This window comes from Monodon monoceros, unplaced genomic scaffold (assembly GCF_005190385.1).
Source record: "Monodon monoceros isolate NGI ecotype Baffin Bay Population unplaced genomic scaffold, NGI_Narwhal_1 Super_Scaffold_8, whole genome shotgun sequence".
In the NCBI taxonomy this organism is placed as follows: Eukaryota; Metazoa; Chordata; class Mammalia; order Artiodactyla; family Monodontidae; genus Monodon; species Monodon monoceros.
In genome coordinates, this window is record NW_021703785.1 from 29934017 (window position 1) to 29959210 (window position 25194).

General features: G+C 40.2%; 1 protein-coding gene across 9 annotated transcripts in view; it reads left to right on the plus strand.

The window, feature by feature from the left end:
* The window catches only part of TBC1D4 (TBC1 domain family member 4), a 244517-nt gene that overhangs the window by 163789 nt on the left and 55534 nt on the right, over positions 1-25194 (plus strand). For all 9 annotated transcript variants that reach the window (XM_029210504.1, XM_029210502.1, XM_029210503.1 and 6 more), the window contains 7 exons: positions 806-1393; positions 2839-2928; positions 6269-6373; positions 13917-14049; positions 18054-18145; positions 18428-18538; positions 24082-24201. In XM_029210504.1, the coding sequence (XP_029066337.1) occupies positions 851-1393; positions 2839-2928; positions 6269-6373; positions 13917-14049; positions 18054-18145; positions 18428-18538; positions 24082-24201 (1194 nt within the window). In that variant the 5' untranslated portion in view covers positions 806-850. The remainder of the gene's footprint in view (positions 1-805; positions 1394-2838; positions 2929-6268; positions 6374-13916; positions 14050-18053; positions 18146-18427; positions 18539-24081; positions 24202-25194) is intronic.

Below are 25194 nucleotides of genomic sequence, written 5' to 3' on the forward strand. Positions count from 1 at the left end.
TTTTGCAATACGCGGGCCTCTCACTGTTGTGGCCTCTCCTGTTGCGGAGCACAGCTCTGGACGCGCAGGCTCAGCAGCCATGGCTCACGGGCCCAGTCGCTCCGTGGCATGTGGGATCTTCCCCGACCGGGGCACGAACCCGTGTCCCTTGCATTGGCAAGCGGACTCTCAACCACTGCGCCACCAGGGAAGCCCCTGGACTTTTTGATGTTAGCGATTCTAATAGATATGAAATAGTATCTTCCTGTGGTCTATATTTGCATTTTCACTGATGGCTAAATGCTGGTGAGGGGTGTCTGGATTTTAACCTCTTCATCCAGAAAGTTAATTTTAGCCTCATTGTTGAAGCTTTGGTTCCTTTCAGCTGAGGCTCATAATAATTTAATTAAATAATTTATTTATCTCAGTCGTGGTTGGAACCTTAGCATGTTACACTTTATTTTTTATATTTAAAGTTAATTTTTAACCTTTTGATCTCTTATAATACATTTTTAAAGTACTCAAAGGTTATGTTATGATTTATTAAAGGTTGCAGTGGCCTGTATAGTCTCATGGTTTTGTTTTTAGGAAACGAATACATTTAAAAGGGGAAAGTATAAAAGTGGTATAAAATTCCAATCTTATCCTTAAATCACTATGTCCGATAGTGTAATTTAAGTTTATGCTTTATCTTATGTAGGATCTATTACTTTCTTTATTTTATCATTTAGGATGAGCGTGCATTCTGTGATAATAACAGGTCTAGGTAAACATATATGATCTCTAAATATTCAACTGAAGTGAGGATTTTTGAATTCTGTTCCAGGTTCCCGATGTTATCAGCAGCATAAGGCAGTTATCGAAAGCTGCCATGAAAGAGGATGCCAAACCCAGCAAAGACAACGAGGACGCCTTTTACAACTCACAGAAGTTCGAGGTCTTGTACTGTGGCAAGGTGACCGTGACCCACAAGAAGGCGCCGTCCAGCCTCATCGACGACTGCATTGAGAAGTTCAGCCTGCACGAGCGACAGCGCCTGCGGGTCCAGGGCGAGCCGCGCGTCGCGGATGCCGGCGAGGACCCGGCGGTGTCGGAGGCCCAGACGCCCACTTCCCCCGCCGACGTTCTGTCCGAGGAAGGGGATGGCGTCAACGACACCCACCCCGTCTTCCCCGCGGCGCCCAGCCAGCCTGGGCCGTCCAGCTCTCGAGTCTGCTTCCCTGAGCGGATTTTGGAAGATTGTGGCTTTGATGAACAGCAGGAGTTCCGGTCTCGGTGCAGCAGCGTCACCGGTGTCCTGCAAAGGAAAGTTCAGGAGAACAGCCAGAAAACGCAGCCGCGGAGGAGGCATGCCAGCGCGCCCAGCCACGTCCAGCCCTCGGATTCGGAGAAGAACAGAACGATGCTGTTTCAGGTGCTGCCCTGGCCGCGTGCTCTCGGGGTGTTTCCCCATTCTTTGCTAGACGGAAGCAGCCGGGCGGCCAGCTCTTCCCTGGTCCTCACTCTGCAAGCATCCAACCTTTCTGTCATATCCCTTGGGAAGCAGATAAGGCAGGTGGAGAAAGCAAACAAAGGAAAGTTGTGAAGGGGTGAGAGGCAGACGGGGAATGTAAGAAAAAAGGGAGCAGGGAAGAGAGAGGAAGAGAGATGCACTTTCAGTACATCACGGAAAGTTGTTGGGGAAATAAGAATAGATTACTCTTAGCATCACCAGCATTTGCCTTAGGTTGATTCTTAAATAAATGTTATTTTTTTAAATGACTGCAGAAAGTCAGTCTTATGAAGGGTTTGAAGATGTGAATCTGGGAGCGTGTGAATCTTCATGAAGGAGAAAGAATTTTCTAGAGAGAAAAAAGAAAAGTCCAGAGACTCATAGGTGTATTTTCAGATGAGAATACACCAATTTACTCTGTCATACAAAAGAGACGGTTAAAGAAACATCATAGGCCTGATAATTTATTAGACCAGTTATTGAAATGATTTGGTGCAAGCTGTATTATAAGTGTAAAAGATGATTCTTAATTCTAAAAAGTAGTTTTTAAAAATGTCCAGTTCCACTTAAAAGAACTTAATTCTTAACAATGCCCTGTAGAGATTCTTTAATTACTCCTCAGTTTTGAAGATTAATTTGAGTTTTCCTCAGATTTGAGTTTTCTTGAAAAAAGGAGTGACTGCCCTTTTATCCCGTTGCAAAGAGTCCCTGAGAAGGAAGTTGCACAGTGTACCTTGGTAAACAGTCCCAGTATGTAATATTTGCTTGATCAGAAGTTCATGGTGGTTTTGTTCTGTTTTGTTCTTGGTAACTCTAGGCATGTAATTAAAGTGTCTATAGTCTTTCCTGTGGTGATATGTTAACTGAGTTTCCTCTCTTGTTTGGGCTACTGGATTTGTTCTTTTTCTTAGCTAGCCAGAGTCCATGTTGTTACTTTTTTCTAAATGGTTGTTTATTTAAACATTTTTAAAATTTATCTGCCCAATTGCAAGTATATCTTTCTGTTGATCATTTGTGAGAAAGTATGATTATAAATTATAATTAAATAATTAGTATTTTTAGAAAACATAAGGTGTGGAAAGGTTGCATTTTTTTGAAAAGAATGATTTCTAATTTGGAAAAAAAATGGTTTCTTGTAAATTAAGACCAACTTAACTTTCATGATTTCTAGATGAAAGGAAGAAATGTTTTCAGACAGCTGATAATTGGGGTTGTAGATTTGGTTGGATTGGATGTTGACACACGTGTGAATATGTATGTCTGGGATACAGCATTTGAATCTGTATTATTAGTCAAATATTTAACTGTAAAGTAATATGTTAGGTTCTTGATAAGTTGAAATTAATTGGAATATTTTTATTTTTAAGGTTGGACGGTTTGAGATTAACCTTATCAGTCCAGACACTAAATCACTTGTGCTTGAGAAGAATTTTAAAGATATCTCTTCTTGTTCCCAGGTATGTATTGAAGTAGATTATAGTATTTGAAGAAACCAATTAAAGCTTGTTTCTAAATTAACAAAATAACTGGGCTTAAACCCCTTCAGATTTTCTTCTTAAAAGCGTTTCTTAAGTAGATTTGTCTTAAACTAAGAGTGTTCATGTGCTTGGGTCCCTGCCAATAAGAAAATCCTGTCCAGGTTCCTCATTATCATAATCTTGTCCTCACTTTCATCAACCCTGTTTCCTGGTGTCACTTCATCAAAGGGATGGAAGGAAGTTTTGGGGTGGTGAGTTCTTTAGAAAATATCTTCACAGTTAGTGTTCCTCAGAATCTTGAGCAGTAGGTCTTGTGGGCAACACTGAGTCTTGTTTGCTCTTTATACTGTAGTAGGTAAAAAAAAGAACTAGTACTTTCAAGTTTATAAATGTAAATGCTAAAGTTTGAAAAGAAGGTTTTGATATGTATCTTTGTCCTTTTACTTATTTTTAATTTTCATATTACGTATTTGAAAGTTTAAAAAATAATCTATACAACTATGTGTGTTCAAGATCATATTAGGCATAAAGTAGTGTCCCAAGTACCATAGTAATAATTTAGAATATCTATATAATTGTTAGAGCTACCTAAATATACGGCAAACCTAGAAAGAATTTCCGAAGATGTTGGAATAGAGGGAGTACCTAAAGCTGAATATGGGAAAGTTAAAAATGCAAGGATGCCTCTGAGGAGGTCCCTGGAATAGAGAAGCAGTAACTTCTTTCCTAGCAATGTACCTTAGGTATACCTTCAGGGGCCTGGATCTTGCCAAGGCCCTTTCCTATATTTTAATGTTGAAAAATAGGCTGACTTTTTCTTGTTTTTAAGTTTTAATTTTGGAGTTAGCATTGCCATAGGTATGATATCCCGACGTTCTTCCCTTTGAAAATGATAAGCTTTTGTACATCTTGTTAATTACTCTCCTTCCCCCTCAGCTGATGTGGTTTCACTTCTAGTATTTTGTTTCAATATTTGTTCTGTTATATGGAGACATAAAATTATATTGTGAACATAAAAATTTTCTACTCTAGTGGTTTAGAGAGGCAGCATCTGACTAGAGGAAGAATATATTGCAAATTTCTAAATTCCTACTTAAAGGACAAAAAATGTGATAGAAAGATTATTCACTTTAACTAAAAGAAGTATTTATTAAGCATTCTTGTAATTACATGTTTCCTGGGGGTCCCCGCGTGATCATAAGCTCTGTGAGGGCAGGTGTCTTATTCTGTAGGCCAGGGGTCCCCAGCCCCCCGGGCCAAGGCCTGTTAGGAACCGGGACACACAGCAGGAGGTGAGCGGGGGTGGGGAGGGCGAGGGAGTGAAGTTTCATCTGCCGCTCCCCATTGCTTCCCATCGCTCGCATTACCGCCTGAACCATATTTGCCCCCTCCACCCCCATCCATGGAAAAATTGTCTTCCATGAAACTGGTCCGTGGTGCCAAAAAGGTTGGGGACCGCTGCTCTAGGGCATCAGAGAATAAGATGTGTTAAGACACAGCTTGACGCTTAGGTGTTCAATAAATGTTGAATGAATGCTTCTACATGTTGGGCCTTATGCCAAGTGTTGGGGAGAGAGTGGTGTACAAACCAGTGTACTTCCTGTTCCCCAGAGCAAGAGGAGTCATCTGAAAAGGCCGTGCCTCTCCCCCCTCCCCCCTCCCAGAAAGAAACTAGCAATGTTTCTCCCAGAAAGAAAACTAGCAATGCTCGTTGAACATCTAAAGGAAAATAAAAAGAAAGAAAGAAAGAAAAAGAACCAGCCACACCAAATGTATAAATCTGGCAGTTCAAACAAGATTTTTGCTTTTCCTTTTTTTTAAAGCAAGCTTTGTATTCTAAGAATTCAGAAGAAGAATCAAACAAAAATATGAGGAAAATTTGTGCAAAGGCCTTTGATCAGAATAATTGTCAGGTTAACTTTCTGCTTCTCACTGAGTGGCCCAACTCCTGTTATTTCTTTCCACAGAATTGTACTGATAGAGGGTGGCCACATTTGGGAACAGGAGTGCTTTTTAACACATGCACACCTACAAATGTTTCTTTCTTCAGAATCGGTAGGGCTGTGTCCCTGGCAAGCATGAGGAATAAGGGAATGGTTTTCTTTACTGGAAACATTACCACTGCCCGAAAACTGGCTGAGCTAATGAGGTCCTGTGCATTTTTCCCATTTAGTACCAAGCTAGTAAAAGATATTCTTTAATCACGAATGAGTTGTATCAGATGGAATTTACTTTCACCTCATGGATTGTAACCTCATTCCTCCTTATTGACTTTTTTACTGTTTATCACAGTTGATTTCCTTTTTCCATAGCCATTGGGTAGGTTGAGCTTATTATTACAAGAATAGTTGTTACTGTTTACCAAACATGCCAGGAACTAAGATATTTCTTAGTTCTAAATCTGAAAAATTTCTTAGAATAGGTGCCATTACTATTATTTTATGATGAGAAATGGAACCTCAGAGATACTTTTTAGCAACGCAGCACAATATCTCATACCTGGTAGATTGATTGAACCAAGATTGAAGCACAAATCTGTCTGATTCCAAAGTCTGTTTTCCTTTCTCTGGGATTCAGGTGATTGCAGGACAACTTCAAATTTTTTGTCTTCATGACTTTTCAAAGTACTGTGCTTTCTGTTAAAATAACAAGGTGCTGTCTACTAATTGGTGTGTATGTATTCAGGGCGATCGAAATTCTCAGATGATTCAGAATTTTGTATTAAGTGTAGCCGAGGTTATTTAGCCTGTGTTCAGGAAGTACAGATTTGTGAATCTGGGTAGTTGACATCTGCAATAATTTCTTTAATGTATTCATCTTCTAACAGTTGTGGCTCCTTGAATGTCTATCAATAGACAAACATTCTGGTATTTTTAATGCATGCTTTAGGGAATGGCATGCCATTTAATTAGAACATTGTCAGTTTTAATGATTCTTAGCCTCATATAAACAAGAACAGGGTTTATAATGAATCATCAGACTGCCCGTTCAAAGATGACCAATAAATTGAAAACTCCATTACTTGCAAACACTGAGTAGCGGTTTTTATTACAAGAGACAGCGGGTCATGCCATCATATTTTTCCTCTTGTGGCCCTGAGTCACAGAGTGTTTGCCAGAAACAAAAAAAAAACTCTGAGCTGGTCTCACCCTTTATTTTATGTATCAAAAGACCACCGAATAAGTTTGCTCTGGCATTATGTCCCCTGTCACAGTGCTGTGAAGGAGAAATTCATGGAAGTGTGAAAGCACAGAACTATTTCTATAGTGTTGGTTAAAAGGACATAATCCCATAAACACTGCCCTTCTTCCTTCTCTAGGGTATAAAGCATGTTGATCACTTTGGCTTTATCTGTCGGGAGTTGCCGGAACCCGGGCTGAGCCAGTATATCTGTTACGTGTTCCAGTGTGCCAGCGAATCTCTGGTAAGTGGGGTGACTGCTGTCCACGGGCTCCTGCCCACACGTCCGGCTGATGGGAGACTCGTCTCTGATGAACCCAAGCCTCACAGAACGGCCATCCGTCGAAAAAGAAGAGCGTGTCTAGAAATAGGTTTCTGCCCTTTGAAAAAGCACCACAACAGAAAAACAAAAACAACTTGTCCTGGTAATTTTTAAGCCTAGGCGATTTTCTTGAGTTTAACAAATCTGGAAATGTTACCAGGAGTATTTTTAAAAGGTAGGAAAAGCCTAATAATAGGAGAAGAGCTGTTACTCCTTCCATTGCTCATGTAAGAAGATAGGGAAGACCTCTCATTCTCTCAACTGCTATAACATCTCAGAGTAGATAATGCTTATTTCCTCAGGGTAGAGAACGGTTTTGTTTTTTCCTTTTTATTCCATCAGCCCCTGTCCTCATTTTAAAAATACCTTCTTTATGGTCGCATTTTAGCCTTCAATTTCTTTCTGTGGAATTTAGAAGTCAATTTTACTTTGCAGCATTCTTATACCTCCCCCCGACCCTTAAATGGGAGCAGTTAGAGTTTAAGGAGAAATATGTAAGGCAAAATTGGAAATAGATCTGAGTGACTAAAAATATGTTGATGTTTTCCCCTAAAACGTTTTACATATTCTTCCACTTGTGTTATCTCTCCTAACCATTTTAACACAAACCTTCAGATATATGCATTACCATTCTTTGAAGCAGAGCATTTGCTCAGACATAAAATCCTCCCACAATGATTTTCCCCAGGGAAACACACACCACTTAGACATATACAGAGTAAGCCGGGCAGCATTCTCCTCATTTTCTGTATGCACGTTGCCTTCCTTCCTGCTAACTCTTGTCTTCCACATTCCCAGTGTGGACACAGAGTTGAGGAATAATGAAGAAGTAATGAAGAAATGGGAATGAATTGGTACAAAGACACTGTCTGACTAGGGAATATAGCATTCTATCGCCAAGTTTCTTGCTCAAGAGAGATCCATTTGAGTTTTGTTCTCACTCTAGATAGTTAGCCATACCAGTGAAAAATCCACCTGTTGATATCCAGGTGACCACTGTATTATAGGTTCAGTTCAGGGCTCGGGATAGAAGTTTGAGAGTTGTTATGTAAAGAATAGTTGAAGGCATGGGGCTGGATGAGCACCCAGGGGGAAGGAAAAGAGAGAAGGCAAAGAGAACCAAGGACACAACCCTGGAAAATGCCAACCAAGTAAGAGTTGGGTAGAAAATGAGAATGTCAGGTAATCTTGTCCCTCTCCTCACCCATCCCCTGCCCAGCTCTCCTCTCCTCCTTCCCTCCTCTGTCCGTCTTCCTGTCTAAGGCTGATTCTTCCACCACGTTGCAGATCCTTGCTCTCCAACCTTTGCAAAACCTGTTGTATATCCCGTATTTTCTTGTTTTGGCAGTTCCATTTACGCAACTTTCCAATTTAGAAACCATAATGCATTCTCCTGCACTATCGAGATCCACTTGTTCACCAAATCCTATAAACTCAAAGGTAGAAATGTCCCTTATATCCGTCTCTCTTCCTTTTCCTCTCTGTTGGGAATTAAGTGTGGGCATTCATCTCCTTTACTAAGACTACTGCATTAGTGTCCTAACCAGTCTCCCTGCCACTGGTTTAATCTATCCACTTACTACCTTATGCTATATTTATATTTTTTCTCACAAAATCCTCTCACGAGGGGCCAGCTTATGCCTCCTTATTAACGGACAAAATCTAGATTGTCTAGTGTGGCAGAAGGGGCTTCCTCATTCTTCTCCAGCGCTCACCAGAAAGCTTGCCCTTTCATGACTGTGTCCTCACACGTGCTATTCTGTGTCCTCAGCTGTCTCCAGGCCAGACTGCAGAAGCTGCTCTGATGACTGGTGTGATGTTGCTTTTATTTGGCTTGCTACTGAAGCAGCAGATGGTTCGTGCACGGGACACATGAGATGAAGGAAGTACATGAGAGGCGGGGCTCACAGAAATGCCTCTGAAGTTCTGAGGTCACTGTTGGCTGCACGGAGTGAGGGGTCTGCCAGTCAGTGGAGACCAGAGCCAGGGCTTGCTGCTTTCATACGGTCAGGTGGGGGATTTGATCGTGCCAGCCTCAAGGGTCCACCTGGCTGCTATACAAAGAGATTGTGTATGTCTCTATCTGTTTTCGTATTCTCTTTCCGGCTGCTTCATTGGATGGGAAGCAGGCCTGGCTTGGCTTTGCTGTGACTTTAATCCCCTTCCCCTTCTTTGCTACTGTGTATTTTTTAGGATCCTGTTAAAAGATCACCTCCTAGGGAAGCCTTTTCTAACACCCTTTCTCAGGAATTGAGTCCTTTGGTTGTTTTGTTGTCAGTGCTGTCAGCACATCTTATTCATAGATCTCCGGCAGTTCCTGCAAATCCCTTATCTTATTTATTTGTTCACATAACTTTCTACTCCACTGGATTGTGAATCCTACAAGGTTAGGACCGTCCTTATGGTTGTTGTATCCACCAGTAGCTTCTAGGATAGCAGGGCTTGCTTGTTAAGTGTATTTTGAGTGATGGAGTGTGTTACTCAGAACTTCAGGCAGCCATTTTCTAGGTGCTGGTTAATCTCTGATTACCGGATAACCGACACCAAGAGGAAAACTGTAAAACCTTCTGATTTCCAATCTCTTTTAAAAGTTTTGTTTGTATTTTTTAGTATTTTCATTTTACCCTCATGCATGTAGAATGAGTTTTCGAAACGGAGTCAGAGTAGAAAGTCTGAGAACACGCTGCATTTTTCCTCCTTAAGAAGCTCTGTGACTAAGGCAACAGACTAGACTGGCTGAGAATGTCTTCATGTTACATTGAAGCTGCCCGAGGATCTTATTTTGGCATCATTATTCTTAAGAATGGGCCTATACTGGAATCTTTGAAATCCTGTTTACTCTACTTTTATCTGTAAGCACATAAAATGAATGGTGAGGCATCAGAACTGCAAGATAGAGGAAAAATTAAATGTACATTTCCTGTATAAAGGAGGGTGGCTCATGCAGCTGACGTTAGAGTAAAACAAACAGTCAAATATTACAGGTGTAAGCAGTATTATGATTGATGTGGCTTGGCTGTTGTGAAAGACAAAATATTGCAAAACCACACATGCTGATTTATCTTCTCTGAGTGCAAAAAATATACAGCTAGCATTTTCTGTTGCTTCTTTGTAGCAATTGCTATGAATTGATAAACAGTATAGAATAGAGTTCTGATGGGCCCTGGAGGGTTACAGTGCAAGGTTTAGATGCTCTGTGCTCCTCCCTCCCTCCCTCCCTTTGTCCCTCCCTCCCTTCCTTCCTTCCCTCTTTTGTAAAATATCCCAAGGCAGGTGGTTTAAACTTGTTTAATCAACCCTTGAGATTTCTGGAACATATCATTTCTGCTTTCTCCAAAAGTGGTTTAAAAGGTGTGAAAAAAAATGGAAGTGACTACTATTTATAGACAAAGTGGAACTTCACAGATCCACAGATGCACACAACAGCATCCAGGGAAAGTATAACCAACAAAACAAATCAAAACAAAAGCCCCAAAAACGCAGGGTACCGAGACCCAGGATTTGTATGGGGTTAAGAGTGTAGAGTTTTCCAGAGAATTAGACTAGGTAATCTTTTTTTAACATCTTTATTGGAGTATAATTGCTTTACAATGGTGTGTTAGTTTCTGCTTTATAACAAAGTGAATCAGCTATACATATACATATGTTCCCATATCTCTTCCCTCTTGCATCGTCCTCCCTCCCACCCTCCCTATCCCACCCCTCCAGGTGGTCACAAAGCACCGAGCTGATCTCCCTGTGCTATGCGGCTGCTTCCCACTAGCTTTCTATTTTACATTTGGTAGTGTATATATGTCCATGCCACTCTCTCACTTCGTCCCAGCGTACCCTTCTCCCTGTCCATCCTTACACATTCTGTGATTCTTATTCTAAAACGCTATAAAACACCTAAGTTTGGTATATAAGTGTTTATGAGCATTATCTTCATTATGGATTTTCACCTTAATGTCACAGATTGGCTTTCTTTGTTCCATCTCATAATTTTCTCTGGAAATTTAATTTTGCCTGATGGTCACACTAAGAATACTTTCTTTTTGGTTCCATATGATTGATTTATCTTTAACCATTCCTTTACTTTTAACTTTTTAACGCTGCTTAGGATTTTGTTGTTGTTGCTGTATCTAAACTAAAACAATTAAGTTATTCATAGTATGCTAATTTAACTTTTAGTTGCTCTGATTCCATATGAGAATTTATAGGCCGTCTGGAAAAAGTGGTAGATTAAAAAAAAGTAAAACATTAAAAATTTTAGAAGTCGAATAAAGTTTTTAGTAATATTTATGGCTAGGAGAAATTGGTAGCCACATTTCAGTCACCATTGAATTGATCTCTTGTTTCATCTAGAAATAGATAAGAAAATATGAAAGTTCATTATATCCATTGGGGACCTTTTGCCACACAGTATTACCAAATAGCAAATAATAAATCTACATGAAAGCTAAACGGATGACTGAGCCCTTCAGTGCCTTAAATAAATGAGAAACAAGAAAACAGAAATAAACATCTGCGTAAGTGATTGAAATTGCTTTTGAATACATCACAAGGCAGAAGAAATGAAAATGCAAAGGCGCTAAAGCATGTAGTGCTTTTATTTTTTATTTTTGCTGTACGCGGGCCTCTCACTGCTGTGGCCTCTCCCGTTGCGGAGCACAGGCTCCGGACGCGCAGGCTCAGCGGCCATGGCTCACGGGCCCAGCCGCTCCGCGGCATGTGGGATCTTCCTGGATCGGGGACGAACCCGTGTCCCCTGCATTGGCAGGCGGACTCTCAACCACTGTGCCACCAGGGAAGCCCGTGCTTTTATTTTTAAGAATTAGAAATCTTTGTTTTTAATTATGTTATAAAAGAACAAATTGTGAATAATTCATTTTTTGTTCATGGAATGTTGTGAAATTATAAGCCTTTTAAAAAGATGGTTATATAGTAAAACATAACTGAATGATGACTGGCTGCTTGGTGCTTGAACTCTCCTTTTAGTAATATCAGATGAATAGAGTTTCTTTTTATTCCAGGTTCTTCATGCATTAAATGCAGAAGTAGATTGAGTCCTTTAAATGGTAGCTTTTTCTTAAACCAGCCCATAGGGGAAGGGGATAAAGAGTCTTTTTATTTTTTAAATTTTAAAAAATTTATTTTATTTATTTATTTATTTTTGGCCGCATTGGGTCTTCGTTGCGGTGCGCGGGGCTTTCTCTAGTTGCAGTGAGTGGGGGCTACTCTTGGTTGCGGTGCGCAGGCTTCTCATTGCGGTGGCTTCTCTTGTTGCGGAGCACGGGCTCTAGGAGCACGGGCTTCAGTAGTTGTGGCACACGGCCTCAGTAGTCATGGCTCGTGAGCTCTAGAGCACAGGCTCAGTAGTTGTGGCCCACGGGCTTAGCTGCTCCACGGCATGTGGGATCTTCTGGGAACAGGGCTCGAACCCATGTCCCCTGCATTGGCAGGCGGATTCTTAACCACTGTGTCACCAGGGAAGCCCTAAAGAGTCTTTTTAAAAAATGGTTTATGTGTGTGAGGGTTCTTTTTCCTCCACATCCTCTCCAACACTTGTTATTTCTTGTCTTTTTGGTAATAACCATGCTAACACGTGTGAGGTGATATCTCCCTGTGGTTTGGCATTTCCCTAATAATTAGTGAATTTGAGCACATTTTCATGTGCCTGTTGGCCATCTGTGTTGGTGTGAATGTGAATTGGTGCCGCCACTATGGAAAACAGTATGGAGGTTCCTCAAAAAATTAAGAATAGAACTACCAGGTGATCCAGCAATTCCACTTCTGGGTATTTCTCTAAAGAGAATAAAAACACTAATTTGAAAAGATATGTGCACCCCCATGTTCATTGCAGCATTATTTATAATAGCCAAGATATGGTAACAGCCTAAGTGCCCATCGACAGATTAATGGATAAAGAAGATGTGATATGTATATACACACACAATGGAATATTTTTCAGGCACAAAAAAGATGAAATCTTGCCATTTATGACAACATGGTTGGACTTTGAGGGTTTTATGATAACTGAAATAAGTTAGAGAAAGACAAATACGGTATGATTTCACTCATATGCAGAGTATAAAAGACAAAAACAAACACATAGATGCAGAAAACAGATTGGTGGTTACCAGAGGGGACCGGGGTGGGAGGGAGAGCAAAATGGGTAAAGGGGGTCAACTGTATGGTGACAGATGGAAACAAGACTTTTGGTGGTGAGCACACTGTAATGTATATAGAAGTTGAATTAAATGTTGCACCCATGAAACTTACTTAATGTCATAAAACAATGTTACCGCAATAAAAACAGAACAAAACAAAACATGGTTTATGAAGCATGGTAAATGGTTTTGAATATCAGAGCTAGTTTGGATGAGGCCCTGGTACTTCATAGCTCCCCATGCAGGTTTTAGACTTTGATCTCAATTGTACAGTGGGTGGGAAAGCCACACTTTACACTGATGATTGTGCCACAGAGGAGGAGACCTGGCCTGAAGTCGGCTTGACAATGCCTGGAGGATGAGCTATTAGTTGGCCTCAAAGAAGCAACCAGGAAACGAGAATGCTAGATTCCAACTTCTTGACTGAGTCACTGGAAGAGCAAGGAAGAAACTACCTGGCAGTTCTCAAGCTGCTGGCCTAGTGATGAGACCCAGCTATTAAGATAGCATGACTGCAGAACTTCTTGGTGTCACAAATCAGAAGCCAAATGATAATAAATAGAAGCCATAGAGAAAAGACCAGTAGTCTTCATAGAATTCCCCCAACGTTATTTATTGGGCTCATTTCCCCCTAGAACTTTGGTTAAACACATGTTCGCTTGTTGTTGCACTAAAAATGATCCAAAAGGATAAAGTAAATAAGATACCTATTAACACAAGTGATTTGTTAAACCTATTTTGTTGCTCCCTATGTATTGCAGACAAAACTTCCAAAGAGATCTTTATCTGATAAAGTACTTTAATTAAACAAAGACCTGAGATAACCAACAATGACCTACTGTATAGCACAGGGAACTCTATTCTGTGATACCTATATGAGAAAAGAATCTGATAAAGAATGAATATATGTATATGTATAACTGAATCACTTTGCTGTATACCTGAAACTAACACAACATTGTAAATCAACTATAATCCAATAAAATTAAAAAAAAAACCAAAAAACCAAATACCTGATTGACTGTCATTTAACTGTGATAGCATAGCACTGAGTGGGATTCAAAAATAGCATTCAAGTAACAGATCAGTATTATGCACATTAAAATGGTCTTATTTCATCCAGTTTTCAATTTTATGTATAATTAATTGAAGGTCTAACTTTGAGACATTATTTTCTCACTACCAGCTCTGTGGTCATCAAAATTCCATTATTAATATTTAGTCAGCATCAACAAAGTCTCACATTGCTGTTGGGCTTTTAATGTGTTACCATGAAAGCAAACTTTTATAGACCTGGATTTTGTTTCTTCTTGTAGGTTGATGAGGTAATGCTGACTCTGAAACAGGCTTTCAGCACGGCTGCTGCCCTGCAGAGTGCCAAGACCCAGATTAAGCTGTGCGAGGCCTGCCCTATGCACTCTTTGCATAAGCTCTGTGAAAGGATTGAAGGTACAGTATAAGTTGGCCTTGCCAAAGACGAGTTTGCTTGGCAAAGACAAGTTTGCTTTGGCATTGGGGAAGTGAGAAATTCGCTACTGTCATTGAATGCTTCTTTGTTTTGAGGTGAACCGAGAACCCCAAGAATCATTTCTCATGTCCAGTCAAATTTGTGCTGTCAGTCTCTCCTAGGTGCTTGGCTTTTTTTCCTCTTTCTTTTTTCTTTGTTACTTTTTTTCCGAAGGCAGACTCAAGGGAGGAGCTTGCATTTCCCACAGTTCCTAAGACTCTGCTATGTGCAAAGTGGGAACTGACCAAATATTTGTTGAATGAATGAAGAGAGGCAAAACCATCCCAGAATATCGACTGTTTAAGTCTTTCTTTTTTTCCTTTCTCACTCGATGATGTGTTCTTTTTTTCCTAAAGGTTTAGAACAAGAATGAAACTTGCTTGGCTTTTCAGGGTCGTTTGAAAATCACACAGATAATAGACATGATGTCATAAAGCAAGTTTTTTTTAAAAATGTGTTTTGAGGAGGGGGAAGAGCATGAGGAAGAGATGACCCTGACTCAGTTTCCCTTTCTTCTCCTTGTCTCTTACTAGTAAAAATGGTTGAAAACTACTGTGCCAGAGAAGATACACAATTTGGTAAACACTTTTTAAGCATCTAGCACGTGCCAGGCAGTGTGCTTGGCACTGGGGATGCGGAGATCGTTGAGATGTGGACCATGCCTTCAGGAAGCTTAGAGTCTTGAGTGGGAGACAGGCTTGTGAGCACGTAAATGCAATCAGTACGATAGGTGTTGGAGTCGATGGGGAGAGTGTGGACTCCAGAACAAAGCAGAGAATGGACGAGCCACCGTCAGTGCACATGGAGATATCTGTTCAGTAGGCAGGAGAATCATAGGCACATGGGAAAATTGATGGACAGCCGTATTTATTGAACATCCACTCAACTGTGTGAACAAGCACTATTTAAATGTAATATTCAAAATTTTAAAATTTATAACTATAATTTTACAGAATGCACCTTATTTTCAAATATACATGGAAACTTTACAAAAATGGAACATTCTTTGGTGTATGGTAAAGAGAATATTATAAATCTGAGGAGGAAAGGCTGAGTGATTCAGGAAATGGTGTTGGATCAATTTGCTATCCAAAGAGACAAAGATTCCTTCCACTTATCCTACTCAAAATACATTCTAGGTGGATCAAAGTCCTCAATGCAAACAAACAAAATGCTAAAATCATTCAAATAAAATAAAAATGTTATTTTGTCCCTAAACAAGAAAGCCTTTATTAAGACACAGAAATGCAGAAACTACCAAAAGAAGACATTGACAGATTTGACTTCATAAAATCTTAATATTTTTACACAACAACAACTGCTTACTTGGAAGTTAAATGATCAGTAACAAATGAGGAGAGAGCAGATTGCTGTTCAGAATTTGTAAAGACTGTTATTATCTATAAGAAAAAGATAAAAGCACCAGTAGAAAATTACACAAATCATATTAAAAAACACTCCTCTGAAAAAAAATTTATAGTTTTAGAGACCTTTGTAAAGACAGAGAATACAGGGGCTTCCCTGGTGGCGCAATGCTTAAGAATCCGCCTGCCAGTGCAGGGGACACGGGTTCGAACCCTGTTCCCAGAAGATCCTACATGCCGTGGAGCAACTAAGCCCATGCACCACAACTACTGAGCCTGCGCTCTAGAGCCCACGAGCCACAACCGCTGAGCCCACGTGCCACAACTACTGAAGCCCGCGTGCCTAGAACCCATGCTCCGCAACAAGAGAAGCCACCGCAATGAGAGGCCTGTGCACCGCAACGAAGAGTAGCCCACGCTCTCTACACCTAGAGGAAGCCTGCACGCAGCAACGAAGACCCGATGCAGCCAAAAATAAATAAATAAAATAAGTTAATTGAAAAAAAAAAGAAAGAATACACATTATACATCCAGAAATAGTAGGGTCTCTTCGAAGATCATGAAGGGAGTGAAACTTAAGATTCCCCAGCTTCAAGGTATGCGTATATCTGAAGGGAGCAAATGAAGGGTTCATGTGAACTGGAAAAGATTCACACGGGCTTCTTTTCCTAAGGCCTTAGATAACACCTTCTGATATGATTGTTTTACCCTTGCCTTTGACATCGGGGCGAAGAGAGCCGTAAGATAGGGCAGTGTTCTGATAGTAAGAATGAAAGGAATAGCAATAATGCAGATGCTCCCATAAGACTTACTGTGTCTCGGCCCTGTTGTGTTTTCCATATATTAGCCCACTTAATCCGTACTGAAATCCCACAAGATGGGTAGTGTTTTGAATCCTCATTTTACTGATGAGGAAACAGGCGCCGAGACACATAGTGGGTAATAACGGCCACATCCTTATCGCTTAGGAGAGGCAGAACCAGGATTTGAACTTGTTCCATCTGTTTCCAAAGCAACTTGATGTTCTCTCTGAAAGAATATCAGAAAGCCAGGATTTTCAGGACCAAGCTGTCTTGAAGCCTTGGCATCAGTGTTTCCCAAAGAGTTGTTTTCATCTGGGTAAGATAACAGTGTGAATTCTAAACTTGTGTTAGGCTTAAGTACAAAGTATAAAGCTGGAAAAAGGACCACATTCAGATTCAACACAAATTCATGGGAAGAGAAAGTGAGAAAGATATTTAGAGATATTTAGAAGTATCTAGATATTTGTATTTCATATTACTTACTCATGTCATTGACTCACCTGTCAGTACCTTTGGCCGCATTAATAAGGAGTTCTTTCTCTACTGAAAAAAAAAGAAAGGGCAAAGATACATATGTGATACTGAGTCCTAATCATCTATCCCTACGTCAAGGGAGCCTTGTCATTTAGACCAGGAAGAGAAGCACCAGCCATGTTGGGGGACCAAAGTGAATCCAGGAGACAGTGTCTAAGGGGACCATCTCTCAAGGACCAATCCTCAGAATGTGAAACTAAAGTGATGTTGAGCACTGTAGAGGTGGAGCAATTACCCTCTGTCGGGTTTTCCTACAATAACGTGCATGAGGGCTAAATAGTATACTTACCTCTCAGGATCGGTTGATTCACTCACCAGTGACTCTAAACTGGGAGAAGAAGAAAGGCAAATCAGATGCAAGGCGGAGTAGGGGGCATGCATAATTTGCAAATAAGCTGTTTGCAATTCCTCCCCTGAAATAAAGGACTAAAGAAACTCCCTGGGCCATAGATTTAGTTACCTACTTCAAATAAGGACCCTCGGGTTTCCCTTGTGGTGCAGTGGTTGAGAGTCCGCCTGTCGATGCAGGGGACACGGGTTCGTGTCCCGGTCCGGGAGGATCCCGCGTGCCGCGGAGCGGCTGGGCCCGTGAGCCATGGCCGCTGGGCCTGCGCGTCCGGAGCCTGTGCTCCGCAGCGGGAGAGGCCACAGCAGTGAGAGGCCTGTGTACCGCAAGAACAAACAAACAAACAAACAAAAACTAATGATGCCTTGGTTTTATTACCAAGACCTGTATGAGGGGGAGAGCTTCCTGTGTAAGCTCTAGCTCTACTTTTTAATATTAGTAGCTATTCTTTCTTTTTTAAATGTCAAGTTTTAAGCTTAGAGATTTTGGCCAAGGCTAGTATTCACCTATGAGTTTCTAGGGTGGCTAAGTTTGTTAGTATATTCAATGGTATCTGGTTATGCTGTTGATTTGGTATCATGTAGACATTTTTTGTTAATAAGTCTGACTTCAAGATTACTGACGAGGGCCACTGATTTTGGTGAGGAGGTTTTCCATTTTGTTTTAATCATTTTATTGTAGTGTTCCAAGGTCTGTCATAGGCAGGAACACATCTCCTTGAAAAGATTTAACTTCAGAGCCTGCTGGTGAAGGGACAAGCTGCAGTGCATTTTATATATACATATATACATATATATATATATATACATATATATATATATACACACACACACATACATACACATTTTGATCTCTGTGGCTAGAATCTGTTTAACACCAATCCCCATCATTTCCCTTAGGTCTCTATCCGCCAAGAGCCAAGCTGGTAATACAGAGGCATCTCTCGTCCCTGACAGATAACGAGCAAGCTGACATCTTTGAACGAGTTCAGGTAACATTATTTATAGTCCTCACAAGTAAGGTATAAGGAATGAGAATTGGACCCTGTTTCTGTGAGTTCCTTTTTCCATTTCTCTATCTGACGTTAAACATAGATATACTACTGTACTACTGGAGAGTTACTACAATGCCACTGTTACTTTTGTTTCTAAGAGCGGCTAAATGCTTAGCTTTACTTACGTTTGTCTGCCAGACAGATAAAACGAAATGAGGGTAAAGTAAAACAATGAAAGCTGTGTTGCCATAATGTGCTCTCCGTCTGTCTGTTCAACAGAAAATGAAGGCAGTCAATGACCAGGAGGAAAACGAACTTGTGATTTTACATCTGAGGCAGCTGTGCGAAGCCAAGCAGAGGACACACATACATATTGGGGAAGGCCCATCGGTGAGATGTTGTCTAGTTGACCTATTTTTGTTTTTTTCATATATTCAGTCAAAATATCACAGAAGATGTAAAAGGAGTTTCTTTCCTTTGTCTTCTCATCTTTAGGGCTAAGCCCTAATAGTCATTTTTCCCTCCCAGCATTTTAGAAGTTTTATAGGAAATTGTAGCAAACATTGGCACATTGAGATAAAATAGTAATGATTTTAAAATGTAAAAAAAATTGTGAGTTTTGGTAGAAAACCAGTAATAATAAATGCTCATGATTTAGAATGAACATACATTTTTAGTAATATTAATACATTATTTTATTTCAAATTCATATGAACATCTTATTTCATTAAAAACTTACACAGCCTTGAGTGGTAAAGAGCAGACATGCAAAGAAGCAGTAATGTCATGGAAACGGCTACCCTGGCTGCAAACTAAGGGATGATATTTTTGTGCACGTGGTTTAGAATGTGTTCCCAGCTGCATGTGGGTAAAGCAAGACCACTGGCAGCAACATCTAAAGAAATCATGACATATTTACCTCTTGATAACACTAATTCAGGTTATGTCTTAATCTCACTCTATTCAGAACAAACCACATATCGTGTGATAAGTGATTCCTTAATTATTTATTGTACAAGCACTTCTAGAGAACCTTCTATAAATCAAGCTATGTGATAATGGTGACAAAAAAGACGTGAATAATGACGTAGCCTACAGAGAAGAGCTCAAATAATCCAAAAGGGAATGCAAACATAAATAGATACATATAATAGAGGCAACAAGATGGCTTTTTAAAATTCCTATTGGTTTTATTTTATTTTATTTTTTTATATCTTTATTGGAGTATAATTGCTTTACAATGTTGTGTTAGTTTCTGCTGTACAACAAAGTGAATCATATATGTATACATATATCCCCATATCCCCTCCCTCTTGAGCCTCTCTCCCACCCTCCCCATCCCACCCCTCTAGGTCGTCACAAAGCATCCAGCTGGTCTCCCTGTGCTATGCGGCTGCTTCCCATTAGCCATCCTTTGTACATTTCGTAGTGTATATATGTCAGTGCTACTCTCTCACTTCGTCCCAGCTTCCCCTTCCCCGCCACATCCTCAAGTCCATTCTCTACGTCTGCATCTTTATTCCTACCCTGACACTAGGTTCATCAGTACTGTTTTTTTAGCTTCCATATATGTGCATTAGCTTACTATTTGTTTTTCTCTTTCTGACCTACTTCACTCTGTATGACAGACTCTAGGTCCATCCACCTCACTACAAATAACTCAATTTCATTCATTTTTGTGGCTGAGTAATATTCCACTGTTTATATGTGCCACATCTTCTTTATCCATTCATCTGTCGATGGACACTTAGGTTGCTTCCATGTCCTGGCTATTGTAAATAGTGTGGCAGTGAACATTGTAGTACATGTATAACAATATGGCTTTTTAAAAGAATGTTCAGTGAACACAGAAGTAGCTACATGTTTGCTTTGGAGCTGGAATGAAGAGTAAGGATAGAGGAAAGAATGAAAGAATTCAAGAGGAAGAGATTTTTGTGGGGGGTGGAGCTGGAGTTTTAGGGGAGATAAAGCTTTCTAATCAGAACAGTTGAAGAATTGTGTGGGTTTTTTTTTAAACATCTTTATTGGAGTAAAATTGCTTTACAATGGTGTGTTAGTTTCTGCTTTATAACAAAGTAAATCAGCTATACATATACATATACACATATCCCCATATCTCTTCCCTCTTGGGTCTCCCTTCCACCCTCCCTATCCCACCCCTTTAGGTGGTCACAAAGCACCAAACTGACCTCCCTGTGCTATGTGGCTGCTTCCCACTAGCTATCGATTTTACATTTGGTAGTGTATATATGTCCATGCCACTCTCTCCCTTCGCCCCAGCTTACCCTTCCCCCTCCCCATGTCCTCAAGTCCATTCTCTACATCTGCGTCTTTATTCCTGTCCTGTCCCAGGCTCTTCAGAACCACTTTTTTTTTAGAGTCCATATATATGTGTTAGCATATGGTATTTGTTTTTCTCTTTCTGACTTACTTCACTCCGTATGACAGACTCTAGGTCCATCCACCTTGCTACAAATAACTCAATTTCATTTCTTTTTATGGCTAATATTCCATTGTATATGTGTGCCACATCTTCTTTATCCATTCATCTGTCGACGGACACTTAGGTTGCTTCCATGTCCTGGCTATTGTAAATAGAGCTGCAATGAACATTGTGGTACATGACTCTTGTTGAATTATGGTTTTCTCCAGGTATAACATGCCCAGTAGTGGGATTGCTAGGTCGTATGGCAGTTCTATTTTTAGTTTTTTAAGAAAGCTCCATACTGTTCTCCATAGTGGATGTATCAATTTACATTCCCAAGGAATTGTGTTTTAAGAAAGGAACATTAAGTGCAAAGTTAAGTGGTAACTTTGTAACCATGAGTGGACCTACTGCTTGGAGCCCTTCAAGGACATACTGTTTTTTTTAGGGTTTGCATGGGAATTATGGGGAAATAAGGCTGGAAGGCTAGGCAGCAGTGGGATGATGAACAGCCTTAAGCGCTAGATCAGACTTTGTCACTAAAGGACTTCAGGTAAGAGCGTGAGAGGATCAGATGTGTGGCTGGTTGGGTAAGGGGGTTGACAGTGTTAGGACTGAAGTCACATTCTCAAATTAGGAGACCTTGGTAATAGAATACGTGAGAAGTGATTCATTTATCAAGTGCATACTATGTACTAGGCAACAGAGATGAATAATGACAGCTCTAACTGTAAGAAGAAACCAACATGCAATCAAATGAATTAAAATATGGAATATGGTGTGATTGGCACAGAGCTATAAGTATGTACCAGACAAGAGATAACACTGGGACACAAATAGATTGAATGATTCCGTCTTGAAAAATGTATTTTGTCTCAGAGAGAGGGTAAACTGGAGCCCTGGAGATGTGAGGGAGGGACTGAGTCAAGAGCAATTTGGGAGGCATGATCCTTAGGACTTAGTGACTGATTGGATAGATATGTTTAGGAAGAGAGAGGGGCTTGCTGGGAGACACTTCAAGGTTTCAGATTTGGAGGAATTAGATGTAATAGCTAGGGAATACAGAAAGAAGGCAAGAGCGGGGCGAAAGATGGAAATAAGAAATAAGAATTCAATTTTGGAAGTGTGAGATTTAATTAGAATAATGGATTTGGTGCTCATAGAATTTGAGCTGACATTATAAATGTGGAAGACTATGAACTTTGTCACAGATTTGAAGTCGAAGGAGGGTGTTCTGAGGAGCACCCACATTTCAGGCAATGAGTGAATTAAAATGGAGCCAGTGATAAAGACTGAAAGGGAATAATGAGGTAGAAAGATTTATTATGGTGAATGACCAAGGTAGGAGAAGAGTTCAAGCAAGAAGATCAACAATGTCCAATGACATAGGAAGGTCAAGAAACATAAGGAGTCTGTCATACAGAGTGAAGTAAGTCAGAAAGAGAAAGACAAATACCGTACACTAACACATATATATGGAATTTAAGAAAAAAAAATGTCATGAAGAACCTAGGGGTAAGACAGGAATAAAGACACAGACCTACTAGAGAATGGACTTGAGGATATGGGGAACGGGAAGGGTAAGCTGGGACAAAGCGAGAGAGAGGCATGGACATATATACACTACTAAATGTAAGATAGATAGCTAGTGGGAAGCAGCCGCATAGCACAGGGAGATCAGCTCGGTGCTTTGTGACCGCCTGGAGGGGTGGGATAGGGAGGGTGGGAGGGAGGGAGATGCAAGAGGGAAGAGATATGGGAACATATGTATATGTATAACTGATTCACTTTGTTATAAAGCAGAAACTAACACACCACTGTAAAGCAATTATAATCCAATAAAGATGTAAAAAAAAATAAAGTAGATCTTGTTAAAAAAAAAAAAAAAGAAACATAAAGACTAAAATCTGTTCATGGCTTTGATTAAATCAGTCGTTGGTGGTGATAGTCATGTTGACCAGAAGGCTGAAGGCAGTATGTGAGGAGTGATATGCATTTTCTATATGATGGAGGGCGTTCAAGATCACAGAGGAGATTTTAACAAATTGTGTATGTTTTCCTGTCAGTATACTTAAGTTCCTCCCTGCCTCTCTCTCTTTCCCTCCCTTGCTCCCTCTTTTCCTTTCTTCCTTCCATTTATTCACCTGGTATTCACTGAGTAGCTGCTATGTCAGGCATTGTGCTAAGTGCCAATACGATTTCCCTATTTTCGTTGTGTCATTCATCTCAAAGCCTTAGAATGATGAGTCAACCCAGTCCTTATACACAGCCCGAGCCCAGTCCAGCTCACATCTCTATCTATTGTTTTCTTTCCTTTTTGATTGTGATCATGTTTCTTTTATCAGTAACTCCTTAGATGACCACCTGGAGCCAGCTCCAGTATGGACCTCTATTGCCTCCTGCGTAGACTGTCCTGAAGCCTTCAATCTGATCTTCCAGTCTCTGATTTCCCAGTCCTTTAGGTGATTTTTGAACAGTCCTTTCACATAAATCTTCCCAAAACATTAGTTTCACAGTGATGCCCCTCTGCTTGTAAATTGTGATCAGTGATTCTTCCTAATCATCCAGCACTTAAGACCATTCAAGGTTTTATCTCCAGCTTCACTTTCCCACTTTCCACTACTTCCCTCTGTTTTAGTCAAACACCTGTACTGACACCCTGTCGCGTGAGCATCCCAGCCTTTATGATTTTGCCAGCACCATCCCCAGTGTTGGGAAAGTCTTCACCTCCTTTTTTCTGCCTGTCTGAATCCCATGTATCCTTTTCTTCCTGACCATTGAGACCCATAACTCATGGTTCCATATTTGATTCTTATGCGTTGCTTTGTGTCACTGCTACAAGTGAACGTATTTCCTCCCCAAGCAAAGGATGAGTTTTCTCTCTTGGAAGCTTCCTGGCACTAAGAACCATGTAATATACATAGTAGCTTTTTATCTCTATATAAGATAAAATATTTAGAGAACCTCATATGGTGGACACATTGTAGATTCTCATACAGTTCAGTACTATCAGTGAATACTTGTCGACTGAAAAGATAAATGACTCACTCACAAATGAAAATGGAATTATAACAAAGGCATTAGCAGAATCCAGCTTTACTAGAAGATGCTTTGTTCTTTGAAACCAATTTTTTGTGTTTTCCTTGGTAATTTGGATATAAAGTATGTAACTTGGAAAGGGATGGTTATAGTTGTTAATCAAAATAACAGCAGTAAAAATGGGCATCTCAAGTTTAGTTTTTGTTAAATGCAGCAGGAATATATTAGCAGAAAGGAAAGACATAAAGGAAAGATCTTATTTCTGTCTTTCTTATTGCTTACAATATTAAAAATTAATCTCTTTTGCTTACAATCTGTGTGTTCACGATGTGGAACCTAAATTATTACTTCTTAATAGAGCTACAGAAGAATTCTCATGCTTTTTAGTGGCTTAGCCATAAGCCTGTCTTTAAAGCTTCATTTAACCTTGAGTATTTCCAACCTAAAATGTATGTTTTTCTTTCCATAGACTATTTCAAATAGTACAATCCCAGAAAATGCGACGAGCAGTGGAAGGTTCAAACTTGACATTCTGAAAAATAAAGCTAAGAGATCCTTAACTAGCTCCCTGGAAAATATCTTCTCAAGGGTAAGATTAAACTGAGGCTCTTTAAGGTATTAATTATGTCTGTGTTTTCTAACTGCTTCATTCTCAACTGGCTCACCGAACATTTCCTTTAAAAAAAATTTAAGATAACTTTAAGTTAGTTAACAGTTATTTAAAATAATCTCTCAACAAAAGTCTCATTTTCAGATCTAGATTTATTCTGGTGCCTCTGATATCTGGATTTGAGCAGTTGAGATATATGTATAGGAGAGGGGAAATAATAGAATATTGATGGCCAGTCCTTTAAGAACTTTTTATCATTTGCCACATAAAGTTATAAAGAAGCCCTTCTTTCACTTATTCCTAGGAGCTGATAGGGAATGCTGAAAATAGTTAGTATAAGTTAACAGACATGCGTGTATTCCATTCAGTGAATTTATATATTCTGTTTAAAAATAAGCAAAATTATTTCTCTTCCTCTTCATTTTCCCCTTCCTGAGCAATTCACTCCTAACGCTATTAGACGAGACACAGCAATGTAGATGTCTTGGGTCTGTAAGGCAGGGAAGCCACAGTGGCTCAGCACAGGGGGACAGAGCCTGTATGGGTTGCTCTGTATGGGGGTGACCCAGTGCAGCATGTGGACACCAGAGTGCGGTGAGGAGGGTGTCAGCCTACGGGGGCAACCTGGTTTCTGGAAGTGGAGTGAGAGCCGGTGAAGAGGACATCCTGCAGAGGGATGGCTCAGAGCCAGAGTGGAGGGGAGAAAGCATTCAAGGCGCCCAATACAAGGATGGTGCCCATGGGTGGGGAGGCTGGAGCTGAGTGGCGTGAGGAGAGTGTGAGGTGTCAATCGTGGAGGTGGGTTACACACAGGGAACTGATCAAATATGTAAATGTTTAAGGATAGTGGGATTCTGGGAGAAGGGAATTACAAATATGAAAGGGGAGGAAATTAGAATGAGTTCTGTGTTGTTGGATTCAACTCAGAGGTAGCAGTATGGAATCTTGGTTTTCTATTTTGAGCAATAGAAT